The sequence below is a fragment of the Cricetulus griseus genome, assembly GCF_003668045.3.
Source record: "Cricetulus griseus strain 17A/GY chromosome 1 unlocalized genomic scaffold, alternate assembly CriGri-PICRH-1.0 chr1_1, whole genome shotgun sequence".
NCBI classification, from domain to species: Eukaryota; Metazoa; Chordata; class Mammalia; order Rodentia; family Cricetidae; genus Cricetulus; species Cricetulus griseus.
Window position 1 is genome coordinate 11274086 of NW_023276807.1, and position 25572 is coordinate 11299657.

At 42.7% G+C, this 25572-nt stretch overlaps 1 protein-coding gene across 1 annotated transcript in view; it reads left to right on the forward strand.

Annotated features, from left to right (window-relative positions):
* The first annotated feature begins 3547 nt into the window (after nt 1–3547).
* Tmem131 (transmembrane protein 131) overlaps nt 3548–25572 on the forward strand; it is a 143887-nt gene continuing 121862 nt past the window's right edge. Inside the window, exon 1 of the mRNA XM_027386850.2 lies at nt 3548–4052. Coding sequence (XP_027242651.1) covers nt 3869–4052 — 184 coding nt within the window. The 5' untranslated portion in view covers nt 3548–3868. The remainder of the gene's footprint in view (nt 4053–25572) is intronic.

Consider the following 25572-nt stretch of genomic DNA (forward strand, 5'->3'; position numbering starts at 1 on the left):
GGAAGAGCAGTCAGTGCTCTTAACCTCTGAGCCATCTCTCCAGCCCCCTGGTTTTTTTTTTTTTTTTAATGTCTCACTCTTTAATATGTTTTTGAAAATTAGATATGCATTAATAATTAGTTTTGAGACTCTTCCGTGGGCCAGACATCATTCTCTAAGTTTTACATATACCTTTTATTCTTATTTAAAATACAAACAAACCTACCAAAACCAATGACCTGAGTTCAACCCCAGGACCCATACAGTGGTAGGAGAGAACAGACTTTTCCAAGTTGCCTTCTCACCTCACACGTGTGCTACAGCATATGCGAAAGTGAGCACACACGCACATGCACACACAGACAGACAAAATAAATAAACGCAATTTAAAAAACCTTTAAAAAGAAAAACTAACTATTGACCTGTACAAACTGTTAAACATTAGTGTAATTTCTTGTAATACTTTCAGACATGCATTGGTTATGTTCATCCACTTTTCTGTCCTTCCTCCCACCTCTTCTGAATCCTAGTAGCCCTTTTTACAACATATGTTGCTTAATATTTTTAAACTTATTAGGCAATTCATGATACCCATTTTACAGATAAGTGAACAGAAGCCAGAAAAATTGAGTAACTTGCCCAGCAACAGTACAGCTAATAGTGAATAAAGGTAGGCTAGGATGTAAACCAATGAATTGGAGTCCCTTAGTACACTGGCAATTCACTAATTCTGGGTAGAGAACAAAAAATGAACAACAACAAAAAATTCAGAGTCTCCATAGCCCATAGTGGCCAGTGCTATGAAATCAAGAACCACAGTTTTCAGCTTGGAGCATGAATTAAAAATCACCGAAGAGAGCTAAAAAACTGATGACAGACCTCAACCTCTGTTTAGAATGCCACAGACCTGGGGTATAGCCAGATAATTTGTATTTGCAACAAGTTCCCAGCTGTGGCTGACTTTGGGGATGAGACCCAGAGGCTCAAAGGGGTTTCCCTGATTTTTACAAGTTAATAGTTAATTAATAGCCTCCACCTGTCAAGTGTCCAGATCTTGCTAACGTCCAAAAGGTTACCAAGCTGTCCAGCAAGACATCTGTGCTGACTACTGCAGTACACTCCTAGTGACCTCATCATGAGATCACCAGTGTTCATCGGGCACAGGGGAGGGTTTCAGTATGGTGAGTCCTAATGGAACCATCTTGGCAAAGATAATCTAAGGAGAGACACTGGTGCCCCTCCCTTTGGCAATCAGGCTATTCAAACAATGGACCCCAAGGAATTGGAATTTCCCCAGGGATCTCCCACTGGGGGAAAGTGAAAGGCTGAAGCCCTGGTGCCAGCCTCAGGAGGAACCTGTCTCCCAGGAAGAGATATCCCACAATTCCAACAGCTTCTCAGACCACATTGCAAGGAGACTAGACAGTAACACGTAGAGCCACACCTCTATCAAGATTGCTTAGGCATACATACCTTTTGCCTTTTATTTAAAGTTAAACCTGTGTTACTCTGCTAAAATGGGCTTGGGGGAGACTGAACTAATTTCCCTCTTCCCAATGTGGCCACATTGAATAAATCTCCTTTTTCTGCTTTTCACTGACCTGTCTATTTGGTGTTACTGAGGCCTGGAAGGCCTGAGACTTGTTAGGGCCCAAACACTGACTCTAGCGTCAGGTAAGAGCCTATTCATGTATTGCAAAGACCCATTTAAAAATAAAAACACAGGCAAAAATGCACAGTTACATGTAGGGTTTTGGAAGGAACTTGTGTAAGAAAGAGGGCCCTCTACAGAGGCAGTAAGTTCATGAGAAACCAGCTTCCGTTGAACATGTCCGTATATGTTCAAGCTCCAATGACAGACACGTTTGAGTTGTTTCCCATGGGGCTTTTGAGCCTGGGGCTATACGGGGATGTGGTTGATGCCTGCTTTAGAGAACCTGAGCTTTTCACGGTTGGAGGGACTTGTTTGCCTTGAATCCGGCAGTGGAGGAAGGGCTATTGCCAGCAAGCACCCTGGAAGCTAAACCGGGACCCAGCGAAACACTTACATATCCTTGGGCTTAATTTCTTCCGGTTTTAAAAACCTTCCACAAATCTCTTGCCTTAGGCACATATCAAAAGCCAATCTAGAGATAATTATTACTATTTCATTACATCATGAACAAAATTTAGGACCCGAGCTGGACACTTAAATTTAGTATTAATATTCAAAAAAATAAATTTGCTTTAAAAATTCATTAGCACAGTCAGGGATGTTGGCGCATGCCTCTAATCCCAGGATTCTCTGAACTTTTAAGGGGATGCAATGAGTTCCAGTTCAGCCTGGACTGTGCAGTGAGTTCTAAGTCAGTCTAGGCTACAAAATGAGACTCTGCCTTGGAGGGTGAGTGTGGGGCTGACAAAAACCCCAACGGGCTGAGGTCGCCTTCAAGATAAAGTGTTATAAATTTACATGCTTGCTTCACAAACAGGACGACTGCAGAGGAGAGCACTTTGAGTTCCCTTTTGAAATCTTTTTTTTTTTTTTTCTAGCTTGTTCTAAGACATTCACTAGGCAAATATGGCCTTTTAAATAGATTGACTAACTCAACCAGAAGCTGAGAGAAGCCAAAAGACTCTGGGAGGATCTGGAGAAAGTGACCAGACTAGCAAACTGTGACAACATCCTTCCCCTTCCCAAAAGGGCTTAAATGAAGTCTTGCAGAGAGCACACACACACACCAAGAGCTTTAACCTTGGAGGCAGGAGATGGCTTCTTACAGAAGAGTAAGGCACACAGCGTTTGATTTGGGCCATTGAAAGCAGTATGTGCATAGGAACATCTTAATCATGCCAAGGCAGAGAAAGCCCAGTCTGGCTTCTAAGGAGTCACCCCCCGCCTTAAGCCTCCCCAAAACTGATGTTTTTTTGAGCAAACGGTATGTTTCCAAAAACAAGCAAACAAATAACATAACATAAAATGAGGTTCCTTTGGCCAAGAGGTACCAGGCACCCTTAGGGTACGAAGCTTGGGAAGACACAGACATAAACACAGTGAGCGGGTCGGGTCCCCAGTCTCAAGGAAGCACCGCCAGGAACTGAATCAGACCCTGAGCATTTCCCACGTCAAAGGCACTGAGGAGTAGAGGTGCGACCCGGAGGAGTCACTTGGTAGGGATTGCCAGCTCTGGACTCGGGATGCGCACTCAGACCTCTGAAAGGCTCCAACATTGCAGTACCGACACGGGTTTGTCCCGGCGTCGGAGGCGCGGCCGGGCCCGCCCACACGCCAATACGGCTGCGCAGCGTGGCCACCCCGTCTCCCACGTGACTACCGTCACTGCCTCTGTGAAGCTTGGGCCACCATCTTAACTCCTGGCCAGCCCGGGCCTGTGTCCCTCCTCCTCCCGGGCCGGGCAGCGGTGACAGGGTGCGGTTGGCCGCCCCGGCCCGTGCCGTCGGTAAAGCCCGTGGGATTCTGAGGGCAGGACGAGGAGTCGGAGTTCACGGACTCCGCGGCGAAGACACAGACCAGCTGGCCGCCCAGGTGTTGGCACGGAGGGGGCGGGACCCTGCGCCCCGCCCCGCCCCTTAGAGGCCAGCGCCGGGGCCCGCGGCCCTTGCCCGTTTCCAGTATGGCCGCCCGCCGTGCCTGACCCGCGGCCTCTCCGTTCCGGCTCTTCGTAGGCGATGCCGATGCCGATGCCGATGCCTAGGCTGTGACTGACACTCTCGCTCCCACGCACGCACCGACCCAGACCCACGCCGGGAGCTTGAGCCCTGGGCCCACAACCGCTCACTCATCCGGCACCTCGGCCACAGCCCGGACCACGGCTCCCGCGCCGCTGCCGTCGCCTCGCGGAGAAGGGTCGCGCCGTACCTCGAGCTCGGCGGCCCCCGGCCGGCCAGGATGGGGAAGCGGGCGGGAGGAGGAGGAGCAGCCGCCACCGCCACCGCCTCCGCGTCCTCCGGGGCCGGGCTGGAGCCCGCGGCCGGCCGCGGCGGGGGTCCTCGGAGCGCGGCCGCCGGCCTCCTGGGAGCGCTGCACCTGGTGATGACCCTCGTGGTGGCCGCGGCGCGGGCCGAGAAGGAAGGTGGGTGGCCGACGGCGGGCTGCGGGCGGGAGAGGGAGGCCCGCGGCGGGCGCCGGCGCGAAGTTGCTGGGTCTCCGAGCCCCGTCCCGAGCCGGCGACTCGGTGTTCGGCAGCCAACTCACCGCGTCGGCCGCGCGCCGCGGCTGTGTTGCTCCGTGATTCCTTCCCCTCCCCGTCCCCTTGTCTCTTCTTCTTCCCCTTGTCTCCCGTCAATGCCATTTCAAAACTTCCTGAGTTCTCGTATGTTCTTGCCACTTGCCCCGCTATGTGAAAAGGCACCCCGCTTTTTAGGCTTCTTGGTGGTTTCTGCTGGGTAAATCGCGGGACACTTTCCCTCTTTCCCCTTTGTTGGGTTTTAATTTGGGCATGCAGACGGCGCTCACTTTAAAATGCTGTCGTTAAAAAAAAAATAGCGAGACTGGTGGCAAGACTTCAATGAACAGCTTCTATGATTTAAATTTGCTGGGACATTCCTCTGAAGAGGCTCTTGTTTCTTTATAGTTTTCTTCGCTATCCCTTTGCGGTATTGAGGACTGCTCGCTTCATTATTAGCCCTAAATGGGTCTTACTTGTCTCTAGTAAGCTACTGGACGCCGGTTTACATTTCTTGTTTAAGACCCTCACGCAGTTCAGTGTCCTTCTCTTTGATGTGTGAGCCCATAGAAACAAATGTCAAGTTCCCAGCTTGCAAACCTTTCGCCTGTAATTCATAGTTAAAGGCTCACGCCTATTTAAAAAACTTCCCTAATATTGTAAGATTGTAAAACTGGTACTTTGACAGGGTCAGAAATTACTTTGTAATCTTCAAGACCAAAACTGATTTTTGTCTGGACTACCTGTTTCTGAACATGAGCCCGAGGGAATGTGAGCGGTCACAAAACCTTCATGAATTAATTCACAGTAGTACTGCTTTAAAAAAAAAAAAAAAGAGTAAGAAAACTAGTTAGATTATCTTTCATTACACACCAGAGGAACTCTACCCAGAAAATAATTTCTTGCCTTATAACTTTGAAGTTGTTTTCCTGTATGGCTATAAAGTCACTTGGCTTTTACTGTTACTGACTGGCAGCTGCAAACCAAATTGGCTTTAAAGTGCAACTATGTGTCAGATTACTATTTATTTTCTTTAAAAACAATTGCATTCCTTCATTTAACTCAGTCTGGTTAATTATACCAACTTTAATCAGAATAGCACGAATTTGGCAGAGGCAATAGTAAAAATGCTGTTTTAAGATGGTCAGGCCTGAGATTGTCATAATTCATATTATTTATAATCCCTGTTAGTTTTGTGTTGTTATGAGTGACCATGGTAGCCAACATTTGGACATGTGAGTTGAGCAAACCCTTTATAGTTATAATTTAATGAGCATGTCTTCTTGTGTTTCTCGGAGACCTGGGGGGCTCTCTTGTTCTGCTTTTCTGTTGATTGCCCTGCATAGTGCACACACACAGTAGGCACCTAGCCTTTGAGTAAATGACTATCCTCATGGACTGGTAGCACAAGGAACTGAAGCAGTGATTGAGTCTTAAGTTTGTGTTATCCTTCTAGAGCTGCTTATTTTTCCAATTGCCATTTTATACACTAATTTTAGGGGTACAGTTAAGTAAATAACTGCTTTATGGGGACATGAACCTGATTTGCTCATTCTCCATTTGCATAGCTTACAAGTGTGCAGGCACTTCTTTACTATTCATAAATGTGTGTAAGGGCTAAGCCTGCAGAATAGCTACCAAGGTGTTAAGTATGAAAAGTGGTCAAGCCACTGGCCTGGCTGAATCAGATGTATGGACAAAATAGTTATTTAAGATATTAAAAGTAATTCGGGTGATGATGACACATACCTTTAATCCTAGCACTCGGGAGGTAGAGGGAAGTAATCGCTCTGGTTTTGAGGCCAGCCTGGTCTACAGAGCTAGTTCTAGGACAGCCAGAGCTACACAGAGAAACCCTGTCTTGAAAAACAAACAAATAAATAAAACAAGAGTAATTACATTAATATAGATCATAGGCCTTGGTCCCTCAATAAATGGGTCTGGTTTTAATTAAGTGTTCCCAAAGGTTCTCCCAATAAATGTACTCTGTAAATATACTTCTAGATCAAATTCCAGGTTTTTTTTTTTTTTTTTAAATAAGTAGGGGAAGTGGAATTGATTTTCCCCCAGGATTGTGACACAATGTCTTTGGCCTGTGATGTGGCACTAATATAACATTTGCCCCAGAAGAGCGTTGTTCAGTTGTTGTTGTTTTCCTCCAGCAAGTTTGGGCAAACTTGTAAAGATAGCTTTCAGTTTATCTGTTTATACCCCAAATATCTTCTGTGTTAAGTAGTATAATTTGAATTTTCCAAGAAGGGATTTACCAGCAATTTTAATGGTGGTTCTCTGGGTATCTTGTATGTTTGTATATTTTTCCTGCATTGCAGTAGAGTTTCACTAGAAAACCAAGACACAGTAAAAGTCACTGTCTCTTAAAGAAAAGCTGCAGGCAAAGCTGGATTGCCTAATGCAGTTCTTCATGTTTGAACTAGATGATCATTTTCTCGACAGAACATGAGCCATTCCTTGTCTGAACATCGTTACATCTTAGGACTCATATCTTCACACCCATCTTAACTGATCTGTGAAGTGTGTTATCTCTGGTCCAGAGGAAAGAGACTTTTGACAGCGTTTTGATTGTGCTTGAATGTTTGTAAAAAAACTTTGAGATAGTTGCCAGATATAAAGTTACTATAATTACAGCAGATAACCAGCTTATTCTGGTTAGTGTCAAGATTTTTCTTGAGAATAAGATTTAGATACTGAAAACAGAACGTCTCTTTTTGTCTGTTTCTGTCTGTCTCTTTGTAATAAAATAAATTACTAAACTACAAATAGTGAAGATATATATATATATATTATATATATATATATATATAGTATACTTAGACTTTTGATGGAATCTTGAGTTGTAAATCAGCATGGCAAGCAAAGAAGCCTTTTTAAAAAAGATTTATTTTTTTTGTGTATAAGTGTTTTGCCTTATAAGTATGTTTGCAGCATGAATGCCTGCCTGGTACATGCCAGAAGAAGGGATCAGATCCCCTAGAGCTGGAGTTACAGATGGTTGTGAGTTGTCTGATATGGGTGTTTAGACCTGAACTTGGGTCTTGGCAAGAGCAGGAAGTGCTCTTTTAACTACTGAGCCTCCTCTCCACCCCACTCATGCCAATAACTTTTTAGAACATCTTATGTATTCATTTCATTGTAAAGGGGGTTTTCGAAGGTGTGGTGCCTTTTAACTTAATCTAAATTAGTGGGAACCATTTACATATCTAGTAAATAAAACTTGGGCTATTTCTTTTCAGCCTGAAGGCCACCTGTGCTTTCATTAATTGTCAGTTAAAGGCATGGTTGTGTTTGTAGTGTTAATTAAGACTTTTAATTTTTTCTGTCCATATATAAATTTTTACTTTAAGCTATATTTGTGTCAGTACAGAAAACGATATTTCCTATACAAAGCATAAGAACCAAATGCTTAGGACTAAAGGCCAGAGACAGGAGATAAAAGCCTATTAGTGGGCTGGAAAGATGGCTCAGAGGTTAAGAGCACCGACTGCTCTTCCAGAGGTCCTGAATTCAATTCCCAGCAACCATGTGGTGGCTCACAACCATCCGTTATGAGATCTGGTGCCCTCTTCTGGTGTGCAGATATACATGGAAGCAGAATGTTGTATACATAATAAATAAATAAAATAAAAAGCCTATTAGTAAAAAAAAAATAAATTAAAAAAAAGCCTGTTGTGATTTGTCTTAGGGTCATAGAATCGATTAGGAGAGATATGTATTGTCTAATGTAAAGTTATATATATATAATATATATATATTTAAATTTATTTATTTATTTTGGTTTTTTGAGACAGGGTTTCTCTGTGTAGCTTTGGAGCCATCCTGGCACTCGCTATGGAGACCAGGCTGGCCTCGAACTCACAGAGATCCACCTGCCTCTGCCTCCCAAGTGCTGGGATTAAAGGTGTGCGCCACCAATGCTCAGATGTAAAGTTATATTTTAAATGAGTTTTGGTAGTGAGATGTTTTACTCTCTAGGTAGACTGGCTGCATTTTAATTTGAGAACACTTTACTGATGAGCTCGATTGGCTTTTTCTAAAAGCTGTGTGCTAATCAGAAACATTGGTCCTATAGTGGGAAGAAGTACCCCTTTGTTTTGGTGATAACCAGTTTCCTCCTCTTTCCAATATTTTCCTCTCTCTATAAATTCTTACTGCAAGTCTTGAATTCTTACAGTGAGTCTTGATAGGCACCACTAAAGAGATGAGCTTTGGAGGCAGATGTAAAACCATCTAATTTGTTATCTAGTGTCTTGATAAAACATGCTCCTCTTGGGGGCACAGTAATAAAAGTCTTTATTGGGTGCTCAATATCTTAGAAACACTCTCTCCTTGAGGCTTGATTTCTTTTGGTTTGCCAGACCAAGGGGCCTGAATTCTCCTTTTTGTCTGTTGAGAGCAGCTTGGGCCTTATGCGACGAATGGACTTTGTGCTTCTAGGTTGTCATTGTGTCCTAGCCAGCTGTCACGACTCTTCGTATGCCAGTTGAATGTCTGTTTTCATCTATGTGTCTGGCCAACAGCATACACTAAAGCCCTGGGCAGGATTAGTTTATACCACTTCTAATTTCCCAGTTGTTATTAGTGCCATGTTATTTCCCAGCCACATTGAACTTATTTTGGCATCTGGTGGTGCCAATGCTCCCTCCTTTGTCCAGCTCTTCCTACAACATTTGTCCAGCTTAGGGCACCCCAGTAGACAGGTCCTTGCCTCCCAAGTTTTGCTGTCTGTGCAGTCCTGCTGCCTTTGAGCATGTGGTGTCTGTGCATTACACATTTTATTTCAAGTCATTGTATATTGCTGCCTTGTCAGTTACTTAAAGTCATTCTGTGGCCCCCTCCACCCAGACTCAAATGAAGATTTGCCTGAAATGATCTCACCCTCCAGTATAGTAGATAAAAACCTCAACTTAGGTGTACTTGTCCTTAGGACATTGGGTTGACACCATCTTTGTCTTCCCACATAAAGCTAAAATGATTTGTGTATGCCTTCACTCCTGGGGCTGGAGAGATAGCTCAGCATTAATAATGTACTGACTGCTCTTTTAGACTCACATTAGGTTTCCAGCACCCACAAGAGAGGCTTACAACTGCCTGTAACTTCTGCTCTTGGAGATCTGATGCCCTCTTCTGGGCTCCTGAATGTGCCTGCACGCACATGCACATTAGCTTACACAGATGCACAGCAAGCACATAATTAAAAGTAAATTATCTAGCCGAGAGGTTGTGACACACACCTTTAATCCCAGCACTTGGGAGGCAGGCAGGCTACAGAGAAACCCTGTCTCGAAAAGCAAAACGAAAAAAGTAATATTTTGTCAACCTGGTAAATATTAAAATGCTCATAGTCCATTCTGAATAATCAGAATTCTTTTTTTTTTTTTTTTTTGTTTTGTTTTTGAGATAGGGTTTCTCTGTGCTTTGGAGCCTGTCCTCGCTTATGTAGATCAGGCTGACCTCGAACTCACAGAGATCTGCCTGCCTCTGTCTACCAAGTGCTGGGATTAAAGGCATGCGCCACCCCCCCCCCCACACGAATATTCAGAATTCTTATAAGGAAACTTTCTGATTAGTGGATAGTCAAGGGTATTGAATAGCTATTGATAGCTACTGACTATTGTATTTGATGAGTTAGGAGCCTAGTTTTGTTGTTTGGGTTAAGCAATATGGCATTCTGTAAATACTCCTTGGCTCTTGATTGGTGTGACAGGTTGGTCTGGACCTGGGCAATATTCTCAGAAGTTGGTACTAAAGAGAATCCAGAGGATGGGAGTAGAATTTGCTTTGTTTTTCATTGTTTTAGTTTGAGACAGAGTCTTAACTATATTGCCCAGGCTGGCCTCCAGCTCCTTATTCCTCTGCTTCAGCCTCCTGAGTGCTGGAATTGCAGGCAGGCAACACCATGCCCAGGAAGATTTTGAGAAGTGCCTCTTTGAGACTTCAGTTTGAACCCAAGGGTTTCAGAAGCAGCATGCCTCAAGTGTTTTGGTTTTTCTTCCAAAGGCATTTGAGAAGCTTTGTTCCATTCTGCTGCATACAACACATAGGGCAAAAGTCTAAAAAAAATGTCTGAGGTCTAAGAGGATCCTTGATAGGTCTGTCATGATAAGAGTATAAAACCTGCATTGTAGTTTTTTAAACTGTGATAAAACCCACAAATTTTACCATAGTAATTATTTTAGGTGTACAGTGAAGTTACATTAAGTACATTCATGCTGTGCAGTAGCTCTGCAGAACACTTTCATTGTGCACAGTTGGAACCCCTGTGCCTATAAACAGTTCCCGTTTCTCTCCACTACCTCTGCCCCCAGCCATGGTATCTGGATTTGATGGTAGATGCTTAATATATAAGTGGACTCCCCCAGCATTGCTTTTGTTTGCCTTTTTTGTTGTTTTTTTCGAGACAGGGTTTCTCTGTTTAACTGCCCTAGCTGTTCTGGAACTACCACCACCCAACTCCGAATTGTCTTTTTTGACTGTTTTATTTTACTTGGCCTAAGTCCGTAAAGCTTATGTTGTAGCATGTGTTAGAATTTCCATTTTCTCGCTGTGTGGGCCAAACTCAAGTGCCTCCTTTCTTCAGTTCTACAATGCTGGGCCCATTGGCAGGCACTATCACAGTTTCTCCTTTCTTTCAATACTAGGGATTGAATCCAGTGCTGTGTGTATGCTGGTTAAGTGCTCTGTCACTGAGCTATATCCCTGGTTCTTTTTTACTTTTATTTTGACTCTGGCAGGGTCTCCCTAAGTTGCCTATGTTGATCTTGTGTTTACTCGGTAGCTTAGATATGCCTTGAACTTGGAACCTTACTGTTTCAGTATCCCAAATAGGGTTGTTAAGATTCTAGGCATGTGTGTCATCACATGTGACTTTTTTTTAAACTTTTAGAGACAGGATCTTTATAGCCCAGGATAGATTTGAACTCAATTGTCTTGCCTCAACCTCCTGAGTGCAGGCATTCCACTCGTGTGTGTGCGCGGCCATGTTCAGCCTGGTTTCTTATTTAAACAGTCCTTATGTGCAGAGTAATGGGTTTCCTTGGTACTTTGTTACTATTTGCCCCGCAGCCCTCCCTCCCCTAACCTCTCCTCCCCACACTAAGAGTTTCCTTCGACTTTCTGTGTTACACACACATTTCAATTCAGATCTCACATATGCGAGAAAATACACAGCATTGTGCTTTTCCTACCGTCACTATTACCCTCACCAGCCTCTCTCTGTCTGTCTGTCTCTCTGTCTGTCTTTCTGCATTTCTTTTTTTCTCTTGTTTTCAAGACAGGGTTTATCTGTGTAGCAGCTCTGACTATCCTGGAACTCCCTCTGGAGACCAGGTTGCCCTCAAACTCACAGAGATCCACCTGCCTCCGCCTCCCAAGTGCTGGGATTGAAGGCGTGCCTCACCAGCGCCTGGCCTGTGAGCCTGTTTCTTAAACTGTCTGTGTATAGGGTATATGCATATGTGGGTGTGGGTGTGGGCGCGTGTGCATGTCAAAGTTGGGTGACAACCTCACTATGGGCCTCTGGCTCTGGCTGTCCTGGAACTCAGTGTAGACCAGGTTGGCCTTGTCTCTCAGAGATCTACCTGCCTCTGCCTCCTGAGAGCTGGCATCAAAGGTTGCATCACTATGATTAGTCCCCTAAACTTCATCATGGGTTAGTTTTATTTTTAATTTTTACAGGGGAAGACACCTTTTGTTTGTTTGTTTTTGTAGCCACACTGTTTTACAGCCACACCAATGGTACACAAAGGTTCTGATTTCAACACAGTCATGCTAACCCTCCATTCACTGATTTTCATTCATTTTCAGATAGTGGCCATCCTAGAAAGTGTGAGATAATAGGTTATTGTAGTTTTAGTTTTCATTTCACTGAAGATGTTGTGCATCTTTTTATGTGCTTGTTGGCCATTTATACGTATTCTCTGGAGAAATGTCTAGTTTAGTCATTTGCCTGGGCTTTGACCAGGTTTTCTTGTTGAGTTGCACTTTTTTATTATGTATATTAACTTTTTATCTGACCAGTGGCTTGCAAATATGGCTACCTTTTCATTCCGTTATTATTTTCTTTGATGAGCATCAATTTTGAGTTGGACATGGTGGTGTACAGCATGTAGGCAGGAAGATTACCACAAGTCAGGACTAGCCTGGTCTACATAGAGAGTTCTGGGCCAATCAGCGCTACATAGTGAGATATTATCTAGCTGTCTCAAAAAACAAAACAAAAACAAAAAATGGGGACTGTGAGAGTGAGAAAGAGAAGAGGGTGAGGCGGACTGGGGATAGGGGATCAGACAGGCAAGAGGGCTTGCATGAGTTTTTGTGCACCAGGTGCATACAGACTCCTGAGATCAAAGGGTGTCCGATCCCCTGGAACTGGAATTACAGCTGTGAGCCACCTGGTGTAGGGGCTAGGAACTAAACCTGGGTCATTTTGCAAAGTAGTAAGCACTCTTACCTGCTGAGTTTTTAAAAACAAATTTTTCTGTATAGTTATAGGACTCTATTTGTGTCAGAGAATGCACTCGCTAAAAAAACTGTCTCTGCAGTCAAGTTTGGAAAGTTGTGATTCAATAGTGTGAGCAGTTTGTATGGAAGACTAGTAAGAGTGACCCGAGTTTTCCTTTGTGAGGAACGATTAAATAGGAAGCAGAAGTTTTTAGGGGGCGGTAAATCTTACCTGCATTGGTAGAGAGCTTAGACATGCAGTTTGTTGTTCCAGAAGTGATTTGGTACTGTGGGGGTACTTCCAAGCAGCACTCAGGTAAAATAAAACTGGACTGCTTTCTTAAATGCTGCCGTGGATTAGATCATCCATGTTCCTCCGAAGTGCTGCTTTTTGGTTAGTTAGTGGGGAGTGAAGTAGTGGTCAGCACCCCAGCAGGCCAGGGCAGCAGTGGTTATGTCCTAGATGTGGGGAGTTAGTTCTGTGAGTGGAATAGTGGTCATGGTTACCTTCTGGATGTGGGGGGTTACTTTGTATGAGTGGAGTTGTGGTTAGTACTCCCAGCAGGCAGTGGTGCTTATGTTCTAGATGTAGGGAGTTACTTCGTGTTTAGTAGCTCTTGTTACTGCTCAGGGGCTTTGCCTGGGCTATGAGTAGGTTACTTGAGAAAATCATGCCAGAGGAGATACAAGAAGGGAGATACAGGCTGGGAATTCAATCCAGTGTTGTTGGAATACTAGAGATTCTTATAAATGGAACATTTTTTAATATTGTTACTTCCTTTCTGACTGCATATGGGTGAATTTGAGGTTAGGTCATGTTATCACTAGTCCTAGTGATTTACAGGGGTTCAACACAGCCAGACACGGTGGTGCCATGTCCATAATCCAAGCACTAAGGAGGCTGAGGGCTGAGGTTAGGAGGTTGACGAATTGGAAGTCAGCCTGAGTTGACATTGCAGGACAGTCGCCCTGTGTCTGTGTGCATGTGTTGAGTTCTTCATTGGTGGATGTAAATTTGTGTTAGTCTAACAAATACTTTAGATAACCAGATTATAGAGAGGATATGTTTATTCTGGCTCACACTGTGGAGATTTTGGTCAGTGGCTGCTGAGACTCATTGCTTTTAGGTTTGTGTGGCAAAACATGGTGGGAGGCTGTGGCAAAACAAAGTTGTTCAACACATGTGCAGGGTGTAACAGGAATCTAGGTCCTGCTTCTCAGTTCTCTCCCCCCCCTCCCCGGAGCCCCACTTTGAGACATGGGTACATCTGAATCTGACCTAGCTGTAGGAGAAGTCACAAAACAATGACACGTAAAGGTGGACCAGAATGAAGGGAAAGTACTTCTGCAGTAATAACCTTGTAACACATTTGATTTTAAGTATTTTGGGACTGTGTGTCAGTTGCCTGTAATTGAAGACGCTGCTGGTTACCTGATACCCCTGCTTGGTAACTGCTCATGGTTGTTGAGTCCTTTCTTCCTGTCAGTCCTGCTGCTGTTTACATTGCAGGCCTCATCATGTTTAATCTCACACCATGACAGTCTTCCCTCTCTGTTCCATATTTGTTTAGCCTTGTTTGCCGTCTACCTGTGGCCTAAGTGCAGCTGGAGGTACTCTGACAGTTTACTACTCAAGTTTCTAGCCTCCCCTAAGGAGAGGCAGTGGGATGTGTATGAGTGCTTTCTATGCATACAACTTGTAGGTTGACTTTGTGTGTGTGTGTGTGTGTGTGTGTGTGTGTGTGTGTGTGTGTGTGTGTGTTTAACTAAATAAAAATTCATATTGATTGGAAGACTAAAAACAAATCATCAAATAAGGTTTAATAAGTGGTAAAAAATGGTTTGTTTCCTTTTCATGAGCACCCCAATCCCATTCTCCCTCCCTCACGCCCACTCCCGCCCTTTCCTTTTTTTTTTTTTTTTTGAGACAGGGTTTCCCTGTGTAACTACCCTGGCTGTCCTTGAACTTAGTCAGTAGATCAGGCTAGCCTTGAACTCTCAGAGATCCTCCTGTCTCTTTCTCTTGAGTGATGGCATTAAAGGCATGTGTCACCACTGGTTGGCTCTTTCTTTTTAACAATTTATTTTTATGCATGTGAGTGTTTTACTGGAATGTGTGTTTATGTATCACTTGTGTGCCTGGTATCCATGGCAGCTAGACTAGAGCATTGGATTACCAGGAACTGAAGTTACAGATGGTTGTGAGCCATGGATTCTGGAAATCAATCCAGGTCCTCTGGAAGAGCAACCAGTGCTCTTAACCTCTGAGCTATCTCTCCAGCCCCTCTGCTTCCCACTTCAAAAGTAGATATTACCTATGAGGAAAACTATTGTTTCAACATACAGTGTGAGGGTAGCCACTTCTACATACTGGCTGTTTTTTTTGTTTTGTTTTATTTTTTAATAAGTTGCATTGTGAAACAGTTATTGTAGTAAGGCTGGACACTTGATATATGTGCTGGCTATTTCTGTTTGATTGTGTCTTTTGTTATTTATTCCATTGATGTTTGAATTTTTCATTTTGACTTAATACATAAGGACTGTTTTTTATTTTTCTGGTATTTTTATCTGTCAAATCTATAACTCTCTGTTTTTCTAGCCTTGTTATTCTTCAGAAGCCCTGTGTGTAATGATTGTATATTCACTAATATTTCATCTTTATGCTTCTGTATGTAGATCATATATATGGATACATGCATTAAGTTGTGCTACATGAAAGTGGCATTATTTATAGGTATAGCATGACTAAATAGCATTGCAGTTTTTCAACTTGTATTTTTGTATGAATTACTGCATTGGCTAGAGTTTGAGAACCATGAGAGATAATAAGCAATAGAAAAGGCGTCTTACCCTGGTCATTAAGATAGAGACACCTTAGATGTTCCGATGTGGGGTGTGATAGAAGTATTTGATTGGAGTAGATGTTCTTGATGGGAGGAAAGGGAAGCATCGGGAGTAGAGGTTACATTTTATCTGTAAAATTTTTTGGGTATTTTGATAGTAGTTTTGGCTGTCTGAAGGACAATAGCAGTCTCCCGACTCACTTCCACCTAAGACTGTTTCCTCTAGGAAACCCATGTTTTTTTCTTTTCAGTTTGGATGTTTTGTTTTGAGACAGTCACCAAGTATATGTGTCTCAGGTCTGTGTCCCAGACTCAGCTTGAGCAGTCCGTCTGGACTGCTTGGCTTGTATCTCATACTTTCACAATGTTTTCCTCTGGTTGATGTACATCTTTGTGTACTGTGGCTTTTTGAAAACTGCAACTTAAAAGTGTTTTGAAATAGTCAAACACTGCAAAGAGCTATCTTTAGTAATAGCAGCAACAACAAAATGCTTGAAGAACAAACTTTTAAGAACTATGTAGACTCCCAGGAAAAGCATTCTTGAAGTGACACTTGTGCTTAGTAGGAAACACAGTTTCCTCTTATTTATCTTGATAAAAACAAAAATGGAAGCAGAACTTTCATGGTATTAGCAAAGTTGATTAAGTTTACATAGAAAAACAAATGTGGAAATGCTGGGGGACTCTGAAGAAAAACGTTGCCGAGGAGTGGTGTGAACAAGCCGTTTCTAAGATGAGTGTTAGGCTTTTGTAGAAATAGATTTAGAAGACTAGTGAGTGGCGTGCAGGAGCATAGAGTAGTGGACCCAAGTCCATGTGGTGCATGCTAAGACTGCAGGGGATCTGGGCGACCGACTGTCTGTGATCAGCTCTAAATAAAAACTTGAGCCCACATAGGTTTCAGTTGAAGCTTTACTAAGTTTCTATCAGAGCTGCAGTGGATTCAAACAATACAAATTCATTCTCTTGTGGTACTGAAGGGCAAATGTCTTAAAGCAAGGTGTTAGGCTGTGGACTTCTAGAGCCTTAGGCTGTGCCTCTGTCTTCTGGCTTGTAGAGGCTTCCCATATTCCTTGGCTCTTGGACCCTCTTTTAACATTAGTCCCTCTTCATTCTGGCTCTTGCTTCTGCTTTTTTCCTTTTAGTTATCTGTGGGATCTTTACCCCTTTTCAGATTGAGGAAGTTCTTTTTTGTGTTTGGCTTAGAGTTTTTAACTTTTGTGTGTTTTGAGATTTTCTTGTTTGGTCATCATATATTAGCCTTTAAATGTATTGTTGGAAAAACTTGTTTAGAAGTTTGTATCTTTGGTCAGGAGGGGTTACTACTGTTGTATTTTTCCTCTAATGGTTTAGCTTTTGCCTCTGGAGACAGACTGGCCTCAGTAGTTCATGTTGACAGTTGTTTTTCCTTGTCAGTTCTGGAACAGTTTGTACAGAATTGTTACCACTGCAGTTATCTAGGCTGGAGTTTTCTTTTCTTTTTGCAGAGGTTTAAGAGACAATGTAAATTTCTAGGGGCCCCCCTCGAATGAGCTTTGATTACTGCACCTTTAAAAGAATTTGGCTATTTCATTCAAGTTGTCAAATTTATTAACAAAATTATTCCTAATATTTCCGTACTGTCTTTTCAATATTTACAGTATCTGTGTTGGTGAGGCCTCTTTCCCTCTTGGTATTTATAACTTCTCCTCTCGATGAGTTTTGTTGCCTAAGCTGTTCTTGAAGACCCACTGCCTCAACCTCCCAAGTGCTAGGCTTATTTCTGCTTGCATTATTATTACTGATTTTGCTTCTTTAGGATATAATTTGCTGTTTGTGTTTTTGTTTTATTTTTTGAAGGTAAAAAATTATTTGAGGCCCTTAGGTGTTTATGGAGGATTTTCTTGGCTAATAGTTTTCATTAAGTTTAACACAAATTTTATTTCTTTAGAGGTGCTTCTTGTCTTGCCGTTCTTCATCCCATTTTGGAAGCTGTGAATAGTCATATAGTAGACAGAATGAAGTTGACCTCTGGCTAAACTTTAAGATTTGGGGATTTTGTGTGTTGTATTTAGATAGGTTGTACTGGCATACTTTCGACTTGGTTGGTCTTTGTTTTGTGGTGTTTCATCTGTTGTTACATCTGATATATTTTTCATCTCACATACTGGTTTTCATCTATAGAAATATAATTTCATTTTATTTTTCTGTATTTTATTTCTCTTTTCTGTGCTTCTTTTTGTGGTGCTGGAGCTCAAACCCAGGACCTTGGGCATGCTAGGCAAGCACTGCACCACTGAGCTACACTCTCAACCTCAGTTTTCTACTTAGGAAATTAAGTTTTTGGTACTAAAGACTGAGTCCAGGGTCTTTCATATGCCTTTTAAAAAAGCTTTCCATTTTGAGATGGTGTTTGAGTTCCCAGGCTGATCTTGAACTCACTCTTGAGCTTAGGAAGGACTTGAACTTCCTGCCTCGGCTTCTGGAGAAGCAGGTGCTGCGGACCTGTGCCACTGGGTCAGAGTTCTCGCTTTATTTCTTGTTGAACACAGAACACGTGTGTATCTGTCATAGGTGTTGCATATCGGGGCCTGTTCTAGATGAGCTTTGGTTGACTGCCCTTCTCGTGGTTTTTTTGTGTGCTTAGTTGCCCTGATGAATGCTGAAAGTGGGGGATTCTACATTGGTAGATGCTGTTATCTATCTGTATTCCTGTAAATATTCTTGAGCTGTGTTGGAAGATGCAGTTCAGTGACTTGGAAAACTTTAAATTCCACAGAGGTCTTGCTCATTCTTGTTCATCTGTGTTTGCTTGTCTTTGGTGATGCTGGAGATCAAAACCTTGAATAAGCAGGCTCTGTCCCTTCAAGCTGCTTCCCCAGCCCCTTGAGGTCTGGAGCAGGGCTCAGACTTGGATTGTTCTCCAGAGCTAAGGCACGATCCTCTTGAGTGCACCCTCCAGTATTCTTTGAGACATGTTTTGTTTTGTTTTTTCCAGTTTCACTGGTTGGAATAGGTGGTGTTCTTGATGCCTGTGAATTCCAGATACCCATGTCACCAATCCTTTTAATTAATTACTTCCCTAGCCCTAGTTACCTTGGGTTCAAGTGTGATCAGCAGTTTTTAGTTTTGTTTTTTAAAAATAATTGTTACTTTTCCCATGTTTGTTTTTTATTATTTTAAGTGTGTATGTATACATATGAGTTCCCTGAGAAATCAGAGGTGTCGGTCCCCCTGTAGCTGGAGTTACAGACTGTTGTGAGCTGTCATGTAGATGTTGGTCCTCTGGAAGAGCAGCCAGTGCTCCTAACCACTGCACCATCTCTTTACCCCACAATGGCTCCCTTTTCTGGTATTCTTTCTCAGGAATCCTCACTGCCTGGGTGTCCTTGCAGCCTCAGTTGTCTCAGCCTTGGAGAATCACTGGGCTCCACCAGTTTTCCCTTCCCACTCTGTGACCTAGGAGCTCTCAGAAAGCAGTAAGCTGGCCTGTCATGGGACTTGCCTTCTTAGTTTCCCATCATGAAGGTTTTATCCTTTGTGGATTGGTGTTTAGGGCTTGAAAAATCAAATCATTATTTAGTGTATTTTGTCTATTTAAGATTTGTTGTTGTTGTTGCAGAAGAGTGAGAAGATGTCCTGCTATACTCCCAAGTGATGGGAGTTAAAGATAGCCTTACACTTCTTTTTCTAGTAACCTATAAGAATTTTTTTATTTTTTATTTTTTTGGATAATTTTAAGGAGGTAGTTGTGCATACCTTTAATCCCAGTACTTGGGAGACAGAGGCAGGTGGATCTCTGTGAGTTTGAGGCCAGCCTACAGAGACAGCCAGAACTACACAGAGAAACTCTGTCTCAAAAAACCGAAACAAGACTTTTAATAGTTTACGTTGGATAGGATGGTGTGTAGGTTATTGTATGAAGTAGCCACAAACATGGTGGCTTTAAAGCAGTACAGATTTACTGTCCTGCAGTTCTGGAAAGCCAGAATCAGAAATACATGCCACTGGTCTATAATGAAATGTTCATAGGGTCCCTTTTCTGTATTTGCTAGAGGAGAGTGTTTAATTTGACTTTCCCAGCTGCTGGAGGCCACTGTGTTTCCTGGCTTGGGGCCTCCTGTTCTATCTTTAAAGCCAGCAATGCAGCATTGAGCCAACTCCTCCTCATGCTTCTGTCTGTCTTGTTCTCCTGCTTCCCGTTTTCAGGACATTGGGCCCACTCATACAGTTCAGAATAATATCCTCCTTTTCAAAGCATCTGAGTACAGCCTTGGTTTCCACTGCACCCTTGGTCACCTCTTATTCACAGGGTATTGAGGTGATGACATGGGTGTGCTGGGGAAGGCTTGTGGCCATTATTCTGTTCTCCACATATCCATAAGAATGCAGTGACCACCATAGAAATGGCTAGTAACACACTTTTGTTTGTTTGTTTTCGAGACAGGATTTCCCTGTGAAACAGCCCCAACTGTCCTGGAAGATAGTTTTTAGCATTACTGTCCTCTGCCTCAGAAAAATTTCCTTTTCTAATGAAGTATGATTTTATGCAGGATTTTATTTGTAACTTGAATGCAACGAGAAATAGCAAGAAATATAAGAAACAGCAAGACTGTAAACCTGCTTTTCAGCCTATATATATAACTTGCCCTTCATAAACTTCTGTTTATTTTATTTTATTTTATTTTTCTTTCTAGATACGATTTTTCTGTGAGCCATGGCTGTCTTCCCCTCTGTAGACCAGGCTGGCCTCAGACTCAGAGATCTGTCTGCTTCTGCCTCCCGAGCACTGGGATTAAAGGCTTGTGCAATCACCTCCCAGCAGTAGACACTTATTTAACTTCAGATGTAACTAATTTTTATGTTGAGATTTTTCTCAGGCTTTTGTGTTTGTTAATTTCCACAGACTTTTCAAGCTTATGAAGAGACTGCCACAAGTACAATTTTAGGAAGTATGTCAGTTGGCCAAAATACTTGATGCTTTGTCTTTGCAGTAGCAGGAGTCAGTTTGAGTTGTCACTGTTTTTCTGCTGGTCCTAGCCCTGAGACCCAGTCAGCTAAGCACTTGTTCTCTTTCCTGGCTGGTTTCTGCCTAAAACGGATTGCCTGCTGAATAGGTGAAGTCAAGGCTTTGCAGATGAATGGCTCATATATTAACTTGTCAATTTCTGGCCATGTATTTCCTTGGATGAAAATGCGTAATTGTGGGCTTTTCCTTGACTCTGAACATGAGCGTGCCTGTGCTTCATGCATTCTCAGGCACTTTGTATAGGTTATGTTAGTTTCTGATAGCTTTTTATATAGGAGACAGTCTGCCTTTTGTTTTTTCTATACTATTAAATTTGGTCTGTATCTCTGTTTATATCTCCTCACCCTTTTTACTCAGTAAAGCTGCATAAAGTTACTGTATCATTGATTAATACCTTTATTCTTCTTATTTAACATTTCTCAGATTGAGTGGAGCCTAATGGCAGACCCCAGCGAAGCAGTCGACACTACTTTAAGGTGTTTTATTTTAACAGTGTATGGCAGCTTTTCATTCTGCTCCCTTATATAATGTTCCAGAAGAAAAGCAAATTGTCCTAGTGTATACCCCTGAAGGATGAGTCTCTTGCTTTGTACTTCTAGTTCACAGCAGCACTTTCCTGAAAACATTTCAATATTGGCCACAGCTGCACTAGTACAGTAATTCTCAGTCCACAGGAGAAGGAATGAACCACTGCCAGGATCTTGGGTTGCAGAGGTAGACTGATCTGGAGGCAGATGCCCTGGTTCCTGCACAGTTCCACTCCAGACAGGTTGCTTTGAAAGGTGATGAGTAGAATTTAGAGCTGTGAATAATTTGCATCATCTGAGGACATCATGTAGCCCAGGGATGGATGAAGGGAAAATACATGATGGATGCCAGCTGCATTGAGAAGAGTGTGAGCTTGGAGCTTTCACTTTCTTGCTTCTGTTCCTGAAAAATCTTAAAGACTTACACATCAGGTTGTTTTCTGTGGGCAGATTGTCTGTAGAGCTGTATGAAACAGTCTTCAGCAGATGGGTGTGGAGATAGGTTCTGACTCACTGCAGAAGGAGGGCACCAAGACCTTGGAATAGCAGCCTAGCAAAGAGGCGTGTCAGCCTAGAGATATGCATTGGAAGGGAGCAGAGAAGGCTTGAGAGGGTCAGAAGTGAGTGAGGGATCTGTAAAAGAAGTGGTTTTACAAACATAAGATAGGCATTTGAGTGTCTGCCTTAAGAGAAGAGAGAGGTAACTGGCCAGCAGAAAGAAGTCTACAACGAAGGAGGTAGCTAGGTAGCAGGGCAGCCTGGCCGAAGAGTCTGGAAGAGACTGGTGATATAAAAGCAGTTTATCTAAGCACACATACTCTGCCACTCCTGTCTTCAAGGGGCTGGCTCTAAGACACAGTCCGTGTTTTGGGTGACTTCTTGCTTATATAATTGAAGATAAAGGGGTTAACTTAGATATACTTAGTAGTTACAAACTGTTTTTTAGTGAGTGAATTTATCAGCTAATTGACATAAATGTTACCATATCCTGTTTATTGTAATAGGAGGGATGTTCTTTAGAAAACTGGCTTGAGTGGAGAGCTGGAGATGGCATGTAATCCTCTGATAACAGTCGCCAGGAAACTTGAATGGTCAGTATCTGTCTGAACCATATGGGACAGGTAGAGGCTGTTGAGAGTCACCCCTGCTCCCTGCACTTTCCTGTAAGCCAGCACTGCTCGGTATTTCCGAAGATTTCTGTTTCTATCTAAGCAGCTCTTCTGTAAGGGTGGAAATTACTCTTGAGGCCTCATTGCAGGGAGAGATGGGGCCTGCTATTTTATCTGTGATACACATGACCATGACAAAGGCTCAGCAATCCTGACTTAACCAAAAGTGGGACTATACTTAGGGACTGGCTCATGTCTCTTTCATGTTCATCTAAGAAATTCACCCTAGTGTCTTAAAGTCTTAATACTTAAAATGCTACCTGAATTTTTAATTAATTTTAAGTGTGTGTGTGTGTGTGTGTGTGTGTGTGTGTGTGTGTGTGTGTGTGTGTGTGTGTGTGTGATGCACATGCGCCTGCCCGCACATGTACATAAGCTGTGGCACGTGTGTGAAGGTCAGAGGACAACCTGTGGGAGTTGGTTGTCTCCACCAAGTGAGTTCTGGGGCTAGAAATGGGGTAGTTAGGTTTGGCAGCAAGATCCGTTACCAGATATTTCATCCCACTGGACCCTTAAATTTTTTTTTTAATTTTATTAAACACAGACTCTCTGAGCCCCTATTTAGTAGTGACATACCATTTTGTTTGTTTGTTTGTTTGTTTTGATTTTTGTTTTTCAAGACAGGGTTTCTCTGTGTAGCTTTGGAACCTGTCCTGGAACTCGCTCTGGAGACCAGGCTGGCCTGGAACTCACAGAGATCCTCCTGCCTCTGCCTCCCGAGTGCTGGGATTAAAGGCATGTGCCACCAACGCCCAGCTCTTCTTGTTTCAGTTTTTTTTTTTTTTTGTAATTTTTTTTTATTAGTTCAAATTAGGAACAAGCTTGCTTCACATGTCAGTCCCTTCTTCCTCTCCTTCTCCCTTCTCCCTTCTCCTCCCTTCTCCCTTCTCCTCCCTTCTCCCTTCTCCCTTCTCCCTTCTCCCTTCTCCCTTCTCCCTTCTCCCTTCTCCCTTCTCCCTCTCCCTCTCGGTTCAGTTTTTTAAGACAAGTCTCAGGGAGCTCAGACTGGCCTATGTATTCAGAGATAACCTTGAACTCGAGATCCTCTTTGTGTCTACCTCCTAAATGCTGGGGTTACAGGCATGCACCACCACACTCTGTTTGTTTGGTGCTGGCATGGAGTGCAGGGCAACACTGTACCAGCTGATCTACAGCTTCACCCTCACACCTCTCTTTTTATCCAAGCACCAGGTTAGACTGAACAATGGCAGGTTTATTCATGAATTTTTATTCATTAGGTACCATGCCCTGCGCAGAACCTAGGAACAGTCTTCTGTATGATGGGGTGAGCAGCCTCTAGTCACACGTTTGACTTACTGGCAGTTGTTATGATGGAGGCAGGGCTGCTCAAGTGTATTGGGAATGTTGGAAAAGTTACACCTCAAGAGGGAAACCTGTGCAGATACACTCAGTTGTGCTTCAGTTTGTGTGCCTATCAGGGTTGTTTTCTTATAAGCCAAATGTTTAGCTTTTAATAAAGCTTTTGGGATCCCCAAGTAAGCAAATGACTTTTAAACTGTCATTGCTCAGAATGAGTGACCCATTTGGGATCCTAGGCAGTAAGATACTGTATCCTTGTTAAAGTGCCTCTTTGTCTCTGCAGAGTCTTGGATTTCTGTTTCTGCTTTCTGCCTCCTACCTAAAAAGAACAAAAACAAAACAAGAAAGAAAAGATAACCAGCTGAAACATTGGTGTAAGGAATTACTGCAGGATGTGAGAGACAGCATGTTAGGATTAAAGAGAACGTCACTGAGTGGGACCCCAGTACTAACTCTGACCTTGGACAAGTCACCATCCTCCATCTGTTTTTTTCAAAGATTAAATGGGAATAAATAACCTTTAGTTTAAAGATTCATTCTCTACCCACCTTTACCTTCTATTCTTCCCACTGTCAATCCTCTTGAAAAATTTCCCAATGTAAATTTTAGTGAATTTACATTTGTACTATAAGTCATTTACCTATTTAAATATCTCCAATTTAATCTTACTACTTCTAAGTATGTGTGCATGTGTCTCTGTGTGTCTCCGCAGAGGCCAGAAGAGAGCATTGGATCCCTGGAAGAGGAGTTAGAAGCAGTTGTGAGATGTCCCACATGAGTGCTGGGAACCAAACTTAGCTCTTCTGGATGAGCAGCAAGCCCTCTTAACTGCTGAACTATCTTAATACTTGGGCTTTTTTCTTAATTCCCTCTTTTTTCCTGGTCTGGTATTGAAATAAATGGAACCTTCTCAGATATTTGATTTTGTGGTCACATATGAATAGGGTTACCTGCCATACTGTTTAATGATCTTCATCACTGAGTATCTTTCACACATCAGTGTTTTTTTGAATGTGCTGTGTTACTCTTAAGGAGAATGTGAGTAAGACATAGTCATTAGCTTCCAAGAATTTCTTGTTAGAGTGACATTGACAAACAGATAATTATAGTGTAAGGTTAAAGATACCTATCAAGGTGTGGGTATCATAGGAGGGATCTGAGTTGACTGTGTACATAAACCTACCTATTGATCAGCTTCAAATGGAGGGAGCAGTTCTGGCAAGGGACTTAGGGCTGAATCAAGGTAATTCAGTTTTACTAATGATAAAACACAGCTTGCATATGACTCACCATCCTTGCCATTATCTCTTAAGTATGCTTTGTGTTCATTGCTGTTGGAGACTGCATCTCACTGTATAGGACAGAGTGATCCTCCTACCTCAGTTTCCCTAATGCCGGGATTTCAGGTGTGTGTCATCATTTGCAACTGTATGTGTGCCTTTTTGTTTTTGTTTAGGCAGCCTGTGGACAGGCTGAGAAAAGCCTGGCGAGAGCAAGCATGCCTCTTCCTGATGTGGTCACCTTACCTTGTACAGGAGGAGGCAGGCTGCCTGTTTCTTGCACACTAAGCATACTTGAAAGATGGGCTTCCCTGTGACCTTTAGCAAGTGGTCTAGCCCTCAAGTCTCAGCTACCTAATTTGCTTGGATGGGTGTTAGAGGAGTGCTCACCTTCTGAGGTCTGTGTGAGTTCTGAAAGAGAGCATGACTAGGACTTGGCATGCAGTAGGAAGTACTAGACTAGCCCTTGTTGTTGTTACATATTCATAGCATGTTTCAGTATGGGGTACTTATGCAATACTAGGCAAGCTACATTGCAGTTATTTTCAACTGGACTAGACTAGCTCCTTGGTCTGAAGATATTTCATGTATTCAGTTCAGCAAACATTCATTGAAGGCCAGTATGCCTGCCAGACATTGGGTTGGTCATTAACACCTCAGCAATGAAAAGATCCTTGACCCTGAGGAGTTTGTGTATTTTATTTGTGTTGTCCTTTGTCTTCCCAAAGTACTTTTCAAGATCAGGATAAAGACTTCTATTTGAAAAGCAGGAAAATTCCAAAAAAATTGGGGAGATTTATTTACTTATTTATTTTTATATTTC